This window comes from Cricetulus griseus, chromosome 4, assembly GCF_003668045.3.
Source record: "Cricetulus griseus strain 17A/GY chromosome 4, alternate assembly CriGri-PICRH-1.0, whole genome shotgun sequence".
Lineage (NCBI taxonomy): Eukaryota > Metazoa > Chordata > Mammalia > Rodentia > Cricetidae > Cricetulus > Cricetulus griseus.
The window spans coordinates 68,644,526-68,660,766 of NC_048597.1; the positions used below are offsets into that span (position 1 = coordinate 68,644,526).

Here is a 16,241-nt window from a genome sequence, read left to right on the forward strand (position 1 = left end):
AGAGTGGGGATGCGTGCCATAGGGTACTTTAGTATAAAGACTGAACTCCATTCAACTCAGTCCAGCAGTTCAAAACCAGTAACAAGAGCACTCCTGCCCCACTCACCTTTTATTCTCACAGCTCAGATCTCCCCTTGTCATCAGAACCTGTCCTTGGCATACCACACTCCCCTTCAGGTCTGTCCCCATATCTCTTACCAGTACTTGCCTTCAGAGGGGCTTTCTCAGCTGGCCCGTCCCTGTGACCTCCTCCTTCCTTCCCCTTAAATGATCAACTAAAGCTTACTGAGCCTGTGACCTTGTGAACCCAAAGGACAAAGAGAGGTCTAGGAGATCAGACTAGTTCGGAGCAGAGCCCCGGAGAACAAGAGTGAACTGACAATGCGTGTGAGATGTGGTCTGTGAAATGAGCATTGAACACAGTGGCTATGACAGTGATTTGTGACTTGTAAAATGCTGGCCAAACATTAAGCTCATATCCTTGAGGAAGATGATAGAGTTAAAGTGGAATATGGAAGTCATCCAATAGTTTCTACAAACTAACTTTCTCTTCAATTACAAAAGGGACAGTAATTCATTGGGGGAGGGGGTAAATAAACATTAACGAAAAGAAAACTTCCCATAGCTAGATTAGTGAGTATGAAGCCTTAAATTGTAGTATTTTATATCCTGTATTCCCATGTGAGATCAGTTTCTGTGGAGATTTACTGACTTTGGTGGCAGAGTTTGCATCATGACTTACTTTGGTCAGCTGAGTATGAGTGGCATCTGCATGGGCTACCTCCAACACTTTAGGAGGCTTTGTATGGCCCTGCCATGTTTCCTCTTCTGGTTTGAGTCAGTAGATTTCGGTCAGGAATTTCCCACCACCCTGGGTCCTGGAATGAAGAGCCCTGTCACAGTCATGGGAGACAGACATTAAGAGTAGGATCTTGGGATTTGGGTGCTGTGGTTTATTTCAGCTTAATTTACCTCAAGATATGTGATACACAAGATTTGAACACTTAATATTACTTAATTATGTAATTAGTTTTCTTTGCTCATAGTAGGCTACTTTTTTCATTTCAGTTTGAAAATATTTCAGGTGTGTCTTTAAAAGGCAAAGATTTTTTAAAAAAAGAGTTGGTGTGTGAAAGAGAGAGGGACAGAGGAAGGGACAGGAAGGAGGGAAGGAGGAGGCGGGTGAGGTATGTGTACATGTTCTCGTGTGTGGGCACAGACACATGCATGCTGTAACCGGAGTGTGGAGTCAGAGGACAACCTTTAGGATTTGGTCCTCACCTCCCACCTTGTTTGAGACACGGCGTATTCACTGATACATAAATCAGGCAGGCCGGCCATGTGCTGCAAGGCATCCTCCTGTCTGGGTGTCCTCATAAGGAGTGCTGGGATAGCAGATGCTTACACCATTGCACCTGGCTTTTTATGTGGGTTCTGGGGCTCAGAACTTGGGTCATCAGGCTTGATTAGCAAGCACTTTTTTTTTTTTTCTGCTGAGCCATCACCCTAGCTCAAAAGATAAGGATTCTTATTAAAAATAACTGTAAAACCATTATTGCCTCTAAAATTAATAATATTTTTTCATGGCTCCAGATATTAGTGCTTGTAAACATTTACCTGATTTAATGTGTTGTTTATTTCAGGCATCCCAAAATGGCCCATACTTTGTAGTAAGTTGATAACTCTTAAATTTTTAATATTTTTTATTCTTTGATTTTTTTGTTTTGTTTTTTGGGTTTTTGTTTGTTTGCTTGTTTGTTTTGAGACAGGGTTTCTCAGTGCAGCTTTGGAGGCTATCCTGGCACTCTCTCTGTAGATCAGATTGGCCTCAAACTCACAGAGATCCGCCTGCCTCTCCCTCCCAAGTGCTGGGATTAAAGGTGTGCGCCACTGCCCAGGCTTATTCTTTGATAATTTATGCATATAGTGTTTCTTGATCATATTTATTTTCCATTTTTCCTCTAACTCCTTCAGGACCCACCCTGACCCTTCATCCTTCCTCCCAACTTCACGATCCCCCCTATTTAAAAATTACCAACTAAATCCAATTTTGCTGACCATAGACTCATGGATATAAGCAGTCTTGTTTTTATACTCCCCCTCCCTTTTTTACACTTGTAGAATTTTTACAGAAGAAATAAAATCAGTTGTTCCATGGAGTTTCCCACTGTCTAGATGTAGCTGAATGTGTATTTATGGTATCATGTTTACTTCCATATTTGTTTCTGTAAACTGACGATTAAATCTAGAGGTTTAAATTTAGGAAAAATAGCTTGATGGCGGAGTGTTTATTTAGCACGTGCAATGTTGTGTATTCCACCCCCAGCCCTATAAAATAAAACACAAATAAATCTAGACATTTGATCAGATTTAATGAACAGATTTGTAAACCCAATACGTTACATTTCCATGTAACTTAATGTAATCTTATAAGACGTTTTTAAATTATTCATCGCATTGTTGGCTATGTGAATGGTTGGACTGTTTGTAAGGTTTTGCTGGCACACACAGCTCACTGATGTGGACTAATCACTTCCTGGCTTGACTCTCAACCCTTTTGTTAGTTTCTGCAGCTGGTGGACGCCTGTGCCACCTTCCTCACAGAAGCCTTGAACCCAGAAAATTGTATTGGAATACTGAGGCTGGCTGACACACACTCCTTGGATGGATTAAAGATGCAAGTTCAGAGTTACATCATTCAAAACTTTGTTCAGATTCTGAACTCTGAGGAGTTCCTGGAACTCCCGGTGGATACCTTGTATCACATCTTGAAGAGTGATGACCTTTGTGTGACTGAGGAGGCTCAAGTGTTTGAGACAGTGATGAGCTGGGTCCGGCACAAACAGTCAGAGAGACTCTGCCTACTCCCTTGTGTTCTGGAGAACGTGCGCCTACCACTTCTGGACCCGTGGTACTTTGTGGAGATGGTTGAAGCAGACCCTCTCATTAGACAGTGTCCTGAGGTCTTCCCGCTGCTCCAGGAAGCTCGGATGTACCACCTTTCTGGCAATGAGGTAGGTTGGACTTCATCAACAATGTAAGGAGTTAGCCAGGGCTCTCAGAAGTGCAAGTGACCCTTGCTCACAAATCCTCAGGCCAACAAGTGGAGGAATCAATTCATTCTAGAAGCTGGGGGTTCCTGATCTGTATAATGGGGATTATATCACATTTTCGCACAGCTGTTGGGAGGATTAGGTGAGAAATGGAAACCTTTTGCCACTGTGCCTGTCACATCCTTCCTTTGCCCAGTTGTGTGTGGTGCCATCCAATCACCATTCTGAAGGGATTCTACTTGTTTAAAACTTCCCACTCTTGTGAGAGAATTTGTATCTGTTGTTCTATTCTGACACTGCCTAGATCCAGAGTCTCACCATTTCTTTCCTGAATTTATGGAATTTTCTTAGACCTCATTACTGTGCTCCCAGTCTGGTCTGCCTCCAATTCATCCCCATTCCTGGGATGATGGAAGATGCAGGTGTGAATTTGGCTATTAGCCTGACCTTTTCACTGGCTTTCCATCACTTTGAGGAAGACATCCACTCTTTCTCCTAAAGTTCCCTGAACTCTGCTCCACCAAAATACCTCTTGTCCAGGTCTCTGGCATCATTTACCACCCATTTCTACTGTGTGTATTTGCTTTTAAAAATTTAAAAGCAAATTTAAAATATATTTTTAATTAAAAATATAATTAGAATATTTTGCATTTTCCATTTCCTCCCTCTAACTCTTTTCCGTATCCCCCTTATGCTCAAATTCATGGTCTCTGTCTCTTTAATTGTTGATGCATACATTCTGCTATAGTTTTGTCCTACTGTGTCCAGTTCCTCTAAAGGATATATTTTTCTAGCCTTCAGGACAAGGCAGATGCTGTCTAAATGCTTCCTTCTTTTTCTTCTTCTACCTAACTTCTGCTTCTGGTCCAAAATTTAATCCAGTTATCTTCTCCAGAGAACGCTTTGTGTTCTCATGGCCATCGGTTCAACTCTGGTCATGACACCAAATGCTACATGGTACCATTGCATTCATCTTCTTGTAAATATTCTAAATGTGTAACTTGTTATAGAAGGAACTGGGTACTACTGGAGGTTTTTTTTTTTTTCTTCATCTCTAGGCCTTAGGAGAAATCCCTGGTGTATTGTGAATGGCGATGTTTATGGATGACTAAATGAGCACCAAGAAAGCATTTGCTCCTACCTGTTCTCCTTTGCAATTTCTAAAGATCTTTTTAAACCCAGAATCTTGTAAAGGCAAGGCCCAGTTTAGTGGAGGAGCAAGCTCACCAGGAAGCTATAATATAGGGAGAGATTGCTGTTGATTTCCAGGCATGAAACCTCACGTTTGTCTATCACTGTGCAAAAGTTCCAAAGCTCATCTGCAGGCTATGGTAGAAACCTCAGCCCAAAGTTGTTCAGGAATCGTATCTGTCTGTGACTCGTCTGGAGGATGTTTCTTTATCTATGTGGATCTCTGTGCTTCTTGGTTTTAGAACTGTTTGCTGCTTGTCTATTCTTCACAGGTATCCTGAGTGTTTGGTAGTATAGGACTTGGGCAACCTGGGGTTTTCTCTGAGAGGGGAGGTTTTCACTTCAAATCACATCCCACTAACAGATACAGTGCTGCTTGAGTTGTCTGTTTCTTTTCAAATGAAATGGAGTTGCAGAGAATTTCTCCATCCATACAAGTAGCTGGATTTGTTGGCATAAAGCTGTTTGTAACTTCCTCATATCATCAGCACTGTTTATAGACTATGCAGTGATGTGGACCTGAACTATTTACAGAATCTGTAGTGGCATAGCATCTTGAATTCCAGATAGTGGCTCTTTGTGCCCCCACCCCCTATATTGGCCTGGCTAGATGTATCATAAATTTTGTTGCTTTTTCTCAATAAACTAACTTCTGGTTTCATTTTATTTTCTCTTTTGTTTTTTGTTTTCTATTTAATTTTCTTTCTACTTTGATCCTGATAGAGTTCTTTTTTCTGTTTAGTTTCTGAATTTACTATTTCTCCCTCTAGTTTTTTAAAGAAGAAGTCAAGGACATTGCTTTTGAGATCTTTCTTTCTCCCATCATTTACCCACATGGAATCTCTACATAATGAATTATCCTACAACTTCACAGTTGAAAGCAGCAGATGGAGATGAGGATCCATGGCATAGTTCTTGCCATGATGCCCTGTGTTCAGTCTTGCACTGCAAAAGGAAAAAGAAGAAAGTAAAATGGCTTGGTTTAGTTGGGTAGCTCTGACTTAAAGTTTCTTACTAGATGCTGGTCTATCATCTGTTGGCTTAGACTTCAGCAGTCTCAAAGTTCAAATGAGATCAGAGCATTCACATGACACTCAAGGTATTGTGGGCCGGCATCCATTCTTAACTGGTTATTGGCTTGAAGTTGTGGTTTCTTGCCATGTGGGCATCCACATAGCAGATGGCATTCTTCCAGAGCAAATTATCTAAGAGAGACTAAGAAAGCAACCAGTATGGAAGCTTTAGAGCTCTGGGTAGTCTGGTGGAACACCGCTTCTGCTGTAATCTTTTGGTTAGAGAGACTGATTCTGGAACAGTATGGAAGGAACTACATGGGCTCTGAGTTCTGGGAGGAAGACATTACTTGAGGCCATTGTGGAGACTGGGTACCACAGTGATATGTATTGTAAAAAGTAGTCCATACCAGGGACCTTGGTTACCTGTCTTGCTCATCTGTAAACCCACCCATCCATAAACTCATAGAAGCCCACAAGCCCCATGTGCTGAGAATCCATTAGAGAAAAAGGGCTGTCCTTATAGAAAATTACAAGACTGTCCTTGAAGCATCGCCAACAGTACTGAAATGGTCACTGAACAAAGACAACCAGCATCCGTTGGAGGTTGTGCCTCAGCTGTGGGGAGTGAAGGTTTGGGGACATAAACCAGGCTCATGTTGGGAAGAAAGGTGCAGAGAAGCAAAGTTTGTCTTTGGTGCCAACTCACTGTTTAAATCCTACCTACTCACTCAGTACCTTCAAGTGTCTCCAAGCTCTCTGGCCCACTGCCCCCATCCTTACTCTGTGGACTTTCTGTTATTTTTCCTCTCAGGCTCAGCACATTAATGAGGATTTATACTGCCACACGCCTCTCCACTCTTCCTTTGAACTCACAACTAACAGGACTGCTGCAAATGTTATGGCCACAGGCCAAGCTCAAAAACCGGGGATGCAAAATTTACTAGATCTGGTTCTTCGGCACAGAAAAACAAATAATAAAAAAACTGATGGAAAAGCAAAGGTGGGGTATTAGCTGATGTTTTGTTAACTTTCCTTGGGGAGACACAAACAAACTACCAGATTCATTCTAGACAGGGCACTAATGACAGGCCAAAACAATGATTCCACTGAAGTTCAACTTGATGAGCTGAATAGTTTACTATATTTCCTTATAGAGCATGGGTAAGGGGTGACCCCAAGCAGCTCCATCACTGAAAAGTCTTTCAACATTATGGATGATAATGTTATGCAAATGGCACCATGAGTCCAACTTTTACTGTAGCGATTCCCAAGATCACTTGTAGCTGGAGGAGAACAGGAGACAAATAATGGTTGGACTCCCAGATAAAAGTCCCTCTCCTTCTACTAGAGAGTGTCAATAATATCAGTGACTGTTACTATAGACTCATTACTGTAGTGTTATATAGTGCGCTTGGCCCAGGTCTTGGTATATAGTAGTATAGAACACAGACCATCTTACTGTTTCTTTCCTCTACAATTGAGGCTCCCACCCAGCTCTCAATCTGGGACAAACAGTTGATAAGGAAGGAAAACATGCTATGATGCAGCCTGGTGGCCGTTCCCCCTTGCACCAGCAAAACAAGCTTCTAGTCCTTTCTGCTGCCTGTTCCATGCCCCTTGGCATGTACAGGGTAGGATAGACTGAGTACCTTTGAGATGCTTGCCTATTTCTTGAAAACCCGTGAGTCAGAAGCATCCTTTCCTCTTGGGATTTGAAGCAAAGGCTCTCTGTTTCTGTCTCTTCTCTCTCTTTCCTCCCCCCATCTCTCTCTCTCTCTCTCACACACACACATCCCTTCAAGGCCCCATTATGGCTGCCTGTGGTTACAATGCTTTATTTCTCCTAAGAAAGTTCCTCTTTGGACCTGAAGTCCTGCTATCCGTTCTAGGTTCCCTCCTAATAAAGACCTTCTGAGGGGTGACATGTGTCAGCAACGTCCCATGGACCTGCCACCATGTTCTTTCTTTTTTACATTATGACAGTAGGTATTGAATAAATGTTGACTTTGGCTTTCATTTCAGGAGGTCAGGTTTCAGAGCAGGTAAAAGAGTTGGGAAGCACATTTGATGGCAAAAAGACTCTTGTCTTAAAATAGCATAAAAAATGACAGGTAACAGTTTATTCAGACACTGGGTTATTACTTTTCATGCATTGTGTCATTTAATAGAATAAACCTACTGGGTAGTTACAATCACATAGCCATTATACAGGTGATGAAATATCGGTCAACAAGAAGTCACAAGGCTAGCAATGGTGGAGGTGGAAATTGGCACCTGCCTTCTGTGGTTCCACAGTCCAAGCTCTGTGAACTGTCATATTGTGCTCCTTCCACCCACACATCCTCTCATTGATTTCCAGATTATTTCAGAGCGCACCAAGCCCAGGATGCACGAGTTCCAGTCTGAGGTGTTCATGATTATTGGTGGCTGTACAAAAGATGAACGATTTGTGGCAGAGGTTACCTGCCTTGACCCCCTGAGGCGCAGTCGCCTGGAGGTGGCCAAGCTCCCACTGACAGAGCATGAGCTGGAGAGTGAGAATAAGAAGTGGGTTGAGTTTGCCTGCGTGACATTAAAAAATGAGGTCTACATCTCAGGTAAGACAAGGCTGGGATTAAAGCGTTTCTCCAATAGTATTCTGCACGTTCCTCAGTGAAACCAACCAACTGCCCTGCAAGAATGTCTGTGTGTTCACAGTGGTCTAGTGCCGGTCTGTGTGTCGGTCAGTTTATGGAACCAGGAGCTCAGATGGTCTTATGTTGGAGAAAACATTATCAGTTAATAAATACTGTAATGTGAACCTCACAGGCAGCTCCATCCCTCATGGAGGAGCATAAAAAGTGAAGTTAGGGCTTGTTTAGTCTGTTATAGGTGCAGGGCACTGATGTGGGAATAGGACTAGGCTAATAAAATGTCTTATCCTCCCACAAACCTGTCTTTCTCAAATTTCTTAGACATTCTATGGTACATGTCTACTGAAGTGATATGAATATGTATACATTTTCATTGCTAAGTTGTTGCTTAATCATTAACAATTATGTGTGCCTTCTTCTCCTTAGACTTGAAGTTCCATGAGAGTTAACACTGTCTCTCGTACCTAGCAATGAAAATGCTCAATAGGCATTTTTTGAGTGACACAGTCTCTGTCATCTTTACAACTTAGTAGGTGAACCTGCACTTTAGCAACATGCAATTGCCAGTCACAGCAAAGGAGGCTAAATTATGAAGTAGGAGGAAACAGGGCACAGAGAGGCTCTTTAATGTAATGCAGGTTACATCCTGGTGTTGGGCAGGATCACAGTCTAGGGACTAAGCCCAGGTCCTTCTCATTCATATCAAAAGGATGACACAAACATTCCCTTCCTGTCCCTGTGTATTAAGTGTCCTCCAGGGGGTAATGTTAGCTGTTCTCCAGGTCTGTTCATAATATTGATTAAGCTATAAGTTTCTTTTTATTATAGAAATACTGTATGACTTGAATAATACAGAGAATAGAAAGTAAAATATGGCAGTTTCCCCCCATGTTTTAGTATTTTTATAAAATATTTTTATATTTGGTTAAGATAAGTAATATTAGCTGTTAAACAAGTCCTGAGTCCCACTCAATGAATAGTTATGCGTCCAGGAAGGAAGAACAGGTTTGGTGTTCAGAATTGATCTCTGCCAGTGCACATGCATTTGTTGTTTATAATCTACTTGGAAAAAATACTCTAGCAGACATTTGCATACACAATAGTTTATGGATTTGTGGAAAGACTCCTAGAAGTGGTCTGAAGATAAGTGAATTGAGAATTTGTCAGTTGCTATATTTTTCCTCTACAAAGATTATACGTTTTACAGTTTAACCAGGACCGCTTTTCTACATCCTCAGTAACAATTGTTATCACCAAGTATTTCTGATGTAATAGACTAGAATATATACATTACACTCTTGTATCTTTAGTGATGTTGAGCATATTTCCATATAATTATTGTCCAATTGTATTTATTTTGAAATGTCTTTTCATACCCTTTGGCTGTTTTTCTATTGTTTTGTGTTTGTCTTTTTCTTATTAATTTTTTTGCATCCTTTGTTAAATATCTTTTGCTTTGTGGTATGCTTTCCCTCTAGATTGTGGTTGTCTTTTAGCTTTGATTTATATATTCACAACCATTTCCTTTCCAATGTGATTCTAATTTCGTTTTCATGCCATGGTCTCCCAAATCACCAAGTTCATCTCCTACAACCTCTACTTACTTCACCAAGTCATAATTGGAACTTATTTTAAATAAGTGACATAATAAAGTGACATAGCTATCTAACTTGTCTCCAGGTGGTCAGCTAATAATTTCTATGTATTTGAAATTATATGGTAGTCCCTCCACAGTCATGGAACCAAATAGTGACACCCACCAAACTCAGGGACACAGTCTGTACACCAAGGAGCCAGGTTTGACCACACTTATACCCAAGAAGCCAGTTAAAACAGTAATTAATAGTAAAAGCCATTTAAAACAGCCAGATTAAAAGAGCAGAAAGAGCAGAAGATTTATTCAATGAAGCCACATTGGAAAGAGGGACAAAGATGATCTAGTGACCCTGCTCAGGTTCATATTTGGGGCCCTCAAATGAAGTTACAGGCTTTTGATTTGTTTTGTTTTGTTGAGACAGCCTCTCATTAAGTAGCTCTGGCAGCCTCAGAACTCTCTGTGTAGACCAGATTCCCCACCCCTGCCTCCAGAGTGCTGGTGAGAGTAGTGTGTGATTAGAGGGCCAAGGACATGCTCGAGTAAGCAAGCAATCCTAAGGACCACTAAGGTGTGGTCCTGTCTGTCCATCAAGAACCCATCTTTGGCTGGGCTTCCATCTTACCTGACAAGGTAGTCTCAACAGTTGCTAGAACTGTGAAATCTCTTTGTGGCAGACAACCCCCTCAACCCTGCTAGTGCTTTGCTCTCAGCCTGGAGAAATTCTCATTTCTTGGGGTCCATGGTTTCATTTCAGGAGTAGGAAAGGTTTGAGGGACATAAATGCCACTTTAGAATACCTTCATTCCTGCCATGCTGGCTACATCATTGAGCCATTGTTCTTTACTTGGGGGGCAGTCTTGGAGCCTCTATAAAAATTCACAAGCATGTGCCTTTGACCTAGACATCATAATTTTGTGTTCTAAGAGAGTTGTAAAGAAAACATTGGCCATTTCCACTCTCAAACAATGAATTGTAGGTATTTCATAATAAAATTAATTAAAAATAGGACAAGGCCTACTGCCATCTAGGGGTGCAGGAATGGGTCCCTTTCCTCTGCCAGAGAAAGAAGTAAAAGGTTGAAAGGTGTGCCGCTAGAAATCTCAGGGAGCCCCAGAAGATCCACCAGATAGCACCCAGGAAGTCTGGTCTCTTTTTGGGGTTCTTGGTCTTATTAATAAAAGGTTTTAAGAACAGACTCAAGGACGATTAGGGTTTAAAAGTAAAACCCAGGAGAGGAAAGCTGTAACTCTCATAGCTGCCTGGAAACGGGGAGGAGAAAGGATGAGAGAAAAACAAAAGTCACGCTGCTTTAGATAGGACAGCAGACAGCCGGGAGGTCAGCCAACTGGGTGCACGCAGCCCCGAGGGGGTTGGGATGGGGGTGGGGGAGCTTTAGGAAGAGTGCGGAATCCCAAAGCGTTGGTTATGGAGTTTAAAATACGTTAAAGTTCTGGCTATCAACATCTGACAGAGAAGACTGGAGGGAACTAGAAACAGTCGGGCCTCAGAAAGGCGGCAGAGGCAGCCCCACCTAACGGAGGTTCAGTGTAGGGGACCGCCTGACTCAGGGAGGGCACTAGAGTGGGAATTTTGGAAAGGAAAAGACCATTGTCCTAAGGGGGACCTGCCTTCCGGGGAGGATCCCCAGGCCAGATCCCAGGCTGCCCCACTGGTTTAACCCTTGCAAGGAGGCAAAGGTTTGTCTCCACCTAGAGGTAGATTCTATTCTCTATACTACTTTTATACAGATTGAAGATCTAATAGCAAATAATGTTGTAAGATCTCTTGGTAATTTCTTCTACACTGTTTCTTCTTCATTTTTTTTTGTTTAAGTAGATACAATTAGAACATAAACTACCTTCTAACCTGGCTGTCAAGGCCCTACCATCCTTGCCCAACCTTGTTACTTGCTTCTTGGGGGCACAAACACCGAATTAGACTCTTTGGCTCCCACTCACCCAGACTGACCTCACTGAAGCCTTCTCTGGATCCTTTCACTTGGCCCCTTTTCCTGAGCTTTGGAGGCACAGCCCACCCTCCCTGCCTGTGTGGCTTCTCACTCTTTTGAGTTTGTTTAATCCCTCCTACCAGACCTTCAGAATTTCCCTTATCTTCCCTTAGCTGGGATTTAGTGCTGTTAGAGTTTGGAGAATGCTGCGGGAAAATTGCATTTTGAGACATTTGCTTGATGTTTTTAAATGCTCTGTATCTCTTGTAGGTGGCAAAGAAACACAGCATGATGTTTGGAAATATAATTCTTCAATCAACAAATGGATTCAGATTGAATATTTAAACATAGGCCGCTGGAGGCATAAGATGGTCGTATTGGGTGGCAAAGTCTATGTTATTGGGGGTTTTGATGGCATACAAAGAATCAACAATGTGGAGACTTATGACCCCTTCCACAACTGCTGGTCAGAGGTATGAGAGATTGTTTCTATGAGTAATTTTAAAGCTTAAACAATAACAACAAAACAAAAACCCTGCCTATGGTGGTGGCTAGTGATTGATCACTTTGCTTCCATAGACATCTTGGCTCTGAGCTTTTCTCTTTCTATGAGCCACGAGTCAACTTTACTGTTCCAGTTCCAACAATAACATTCTTGCAGGGGGCAGGGCTCTGTGTGGGCATTGTCCTGTGCTAGCCAGAGCCCCATCCATGAGGGGATGCTGAGCCACATGTCCTGGCCCACAGTCTGTCTTCTCAGATGCCTTCTGTCCTACAGCTCTTCATACCAGAAACCCGAGGATCCATTTCCTCCACCATTTGTGAACTCAGGGTCATTTGGTTATGATTAGAAGTCAGGCTGTATTTCTTTTCTCATTAAGGATGAGCTATTTACAGGCCTTTATTCGAGTTTCTAACAAAGCCACCTCTGGTTAAAAACTGCCCCACGATAAGAAAACAATATTATCTCCAGCATTTCTTGATCATTCTCAAGTGCAGATTTTTTTATTGTCAGAGTATGTTCCAGCTTCGGGAAGTTTAAATCGTGGTCACTGTAAGCACAAGAAAAGGTTATCATCATGTTGCCATGACATCCAGCTAAGACTGGTGACCCTGTGGGAGCTGGGTCCAAAATGGTCTCTGTTCCGAGAGGTTGCAGGTTAAGATATCTTTATTCAAATAATACTGGCCAAGCACAAGCCAGAGCATGCCCAGAGCAGCAAGCTAGGGGAGGCCAGAGATCGAGAGCCCCCACGTGTCTGCTGCACCTTAAGACCACCCCCCCACCACGCCTTGGCAGTCATGGTTAAGCACATCTGTAGCCAGCCCTTAGGAAGCGTGGTTACAGTGTCTCCCTACAGGTCTCTAATCATCAAGTCCCATCATTTAGTTCTCCAAACTAAAGGGTTATGCAAATCGACAAAAGGCCCCTGGAAGTCTCCTTTAGTGTCCTGGGGGGTCACAAGTTTCACAAACACAAATATGGCTTAATCTCCAAATCTGCAGTGCTGCCCCCAAGTAAGCGAATTTGCATATGTGCATAACTTTAAACCGACATTAGTGGTCAATCATAAATGACCACTGAATGAATATGAATATACTGGTTTCACATACATTGACATTTAGTTTCGCCTCTATCCCTCCTTCCCAGGGAGCTGGTCTCTGGGATAAACAAGCAGGAACAGCTGAGACACAGCTTGTTCCAGGCTTCCAGAGCCTGTAGAGATAGTGGGTTTTGTTTCTCTCTGCATTTTATTGGGAGCTATGGGTTTTGTCATTTCAGTCGAAGCATGCCCAAGCATGTGTGTTCTCCAACAATCTGAGCAGCACACTGACTTCTTGTGCCCTCATTCTCTGCAGGCCGCACCCCTTCTTGTCCATGTCAGTTCCTTTGCAGCTGCTAGCCATAAGAAGAAGCTGTATGTCATTGGAGGAGGACCCAATGGGAAGCTGGCTACAGACAAGACTCAGTGTTATGATCCTTTGACCAATAAATGGATTTTGAAGTCGCCCATGCCAGTAGAAGCTAAATGCATCAATGCAGTGAGTTTTCAGGATCACATCTATGTTGTTGGTGAGTCAGTGATGACTTCTTATATCTGTAGCCCTGTACACCATGGCTACCTCGGAGACCAGTTTTGAGAATGCCTGGGTGATGGGGATAAGGCTGAAAAGGAAGAGAAAGTGGTTTTGGCCCAGGCCTTGTTTGAATTTCCCTTGAAGTCCTGGAGGCAGAAACAACCAGCCACACAAAGCATGGAGGCTGTAGTCCAGTGGAGGAGGTCAGAAATCACTGTGGGAGTAAAGTTTGTAGTAAATATACAGAAATTGAAACATTCAGTGTAACAAGTGCTCAACAAACAGGAAGCATTTGTAAATCTAGTTTGGGATCATGGGAATGTCCTTCCCTTGCTTGGTTTTAGGGACCTGTACTTAGTTGAGAAGAAGCCTGGCTGGCCAGACCACAATTGGCATGTAATTGTTAAAACTTGGTGTTTTTCAGTTCTGACTATTCCTTAGGATTACCAGGAAGTGCGTTATAAAATTACAATGGCCAGGCCTTATGCCAGGCATGGGGAATGAGAGGGAATAGCACAACTGGGTTGTTTAAAACTGCAGCTGATTTTAATGGGCAGCCATGATAGAGAACTAAAGAGATTCCAGCATGCAAATACCCTGGGGGACTAATCAGAGCTAATCAAAGAAGGCATTAGGAGATAAAACACTGGGATACATTATGGAAAATGCAGCTCTCCCTTGCTGTAGGTCTCTTGGGGTTTTGTTTGTGGTCAGGCTCCCAAAGGTTTCAAATGTCCAGTATCAAGATGGGTAGCCCTGATGTCTTCAATCATACTTAATCTCCAAAGAGATGCTGTTCCTAGCCAATGCCAGTTCGATGATTTGTATGAACTGCCTCTGTGCACAGTCCTTTTGTTATTTTATAACCACTGTGATTTTAGTACTTGGGGCCACAGATCAGAACGGGTACCCGAGGCATCAGCTGGGGTTCTTCGAAGGAGCCAGTCTTTAGGTATGTTTGCAACTGTGCAGAGTCAGTTATCTTTTGGAACTAGATTCCCACTGGGTCAGAATTTAAAGGAGACGAAGTTTTTCCACATTAGTAACCTGGGGATCCATTCTGGCTTTCTGGGAGGAAAGCCACCAGTCTATATTTCTCTGGTAAGACAGCAGATCTCGCCTAATCAGAAGTAGAATTCGTGTGATTGATGAGAAAAGACCCAGAAGGATGTCCAGCGTGAGTTTCTTTCTTTGCAGGTGGTGCCATGAGAGCGCTCTATGCCTATAGCCCTCTGGAAGACAGCTGGTGTCTGGTGACACAGTTCAGTCATGAGCGAGCCAGCTGTGGCATTGCACCCTGCAACAACAGGCTGTATATCACTGGTGGGAGGGACGAGAAGAATGAGGTCATTGCCACTGTGCTCTGCTGGGACCCTGAGACTCAGAAGCTGACGGAGGAATGTGTGCTGCCACGAGGAGTGTCACACCACGGCAGCGTCACCATCAGGAAGTCATATACTCACATCCGGCGGGTTGTGCCTGGAGCTGTATCTGTGTGACTGCAAAGGGAATCAGGAAGATGCCCCTGGAGTCCCTGAGCACTGACTGTGCACCCCAGCTTGCTCAGGTCCCTTGTGAGCCTCAGGCTTGGCTTGGGTTTAAGGCTTATCATGGGGCACTTAGGAAGCTACAGCTTTGAGACCAGCCGGGAATGCTTGTGTGACCTACCTCAGGATGAAGGGTAATGTTTAACATTCCATACATGCCTACTTACTCTGGCCTGTGCTGGGCATTTATCCATGGTAATTCACTTAACTATGGTAATGACCGACTGCTGGATAGTATCGTGCCTGTCTTAGAGTTGAAGAAAAGGAATTCCAGACAGGCCAACCTTTACCAGGTCACTCAGAGAGCAAGTAACTCAGTCAGAATAAACCCAGGGCTTTCCATGTCAGTGTCTCTCATCACACTGCTTAACTCAGATAGGAAAACCAAAAGCCAACCCCAAACTTGGCTGGTGTGTCTTTCTGGCAACTTTGCTGAAGACAGGGAATAAAAGTGTTTTTCTGTGCTGTCTTCCTTTTATTCCTTGTTTATATGAGACCACCGACTGGTCTTGGAAGCATTTGGAGCACTTGTCAACAGCTTTTCTGATGATCTCCCACCAGACATGTCTGTTGGGACAGGTCTGGGAAGGCCCATTTGTTTTGAAAAAGGTGAAAGACATGTCTTGCTTTCCCCTACATTGTAACTGTTGTCTTTGATTATAGGATGTACCATTTTGTGGACTAGAACTATGGCTGGGGGTAGCACAGTGGATAGAGCACTTGCTGTAGCCAGTTAGTGGCTGGGTGTACTTGCTGTACAACTGTGAGGACCAGTGTTTAGAGCCCTAGAGCCCACATGAAAGCTGAGCAGGCATGGTAGTTGCCTACAATCCCAGTACTTGGGAAGCAGAGACAGGCGTTCCCCAGGGCAAGCTGGGCAGTTCAGTCAGAGTTGGTGACTCCAGTTCATCGTCAAGAGACCCTGTGTCGGTAAATGAAAATGGACCGTAATTGCCTGGAAGAGGGCTCATCAGTGAAAAGTACAGCATGACTGAGGAAGTCATTTGACATCAACTTTGGGCCTTCATACTTGTGAACACACCCACACCACACATTAAAAAATAAAATTGAATTAAAAATTAAAATAAGGGCTGGAGAGATGGCTCAGAGGTTAAGAACACCGACTGCTCTTCCAGAGGTCCTGAGTTTAGTTCCCAGCAACCACATGGTGGCTCAC

At 43.2% G+C, this 16,241-nt stretch overlaps 1 protein-coding gene across 1 annotated transcript in view; it reads left to right on the plus strand.

Annotated features, from left to right (window-relative positions):
• Window positions 1–15,016, plus strand: part of Klhl6 (kelch like family member 6) — a 37,903-nt gene extending 22,887 nt beyond the window's left edge. Inside the window, exons 3-7 of the mRNA XM_027413090.2 lie at window positions 2,565–3,014; window positions 7,620–7,857; window positions 11,709–11,911; window positions 13,299–13,512; window positions 14,715–15,016. Of these exons, the coding sequence (XP_027268891.1) occupies window positions 2,565–3,014; window positions 7,620–7,857; window positions 11,709–11,911; window positions 13,299–13,512; window positions 14,715–15,016 (1,407 nt within the window). The remainder of the gene's footprint in view (window positions 1–2,564; window positions 3,015–7,619; window positions 7,858–11,708; window positions 11,912–13,298; window positions 13,513–14,714) is intronic.
• The last annotated feature ends 1,225 nt before the right edge of the window (window positions 15,017–16,241 follow it).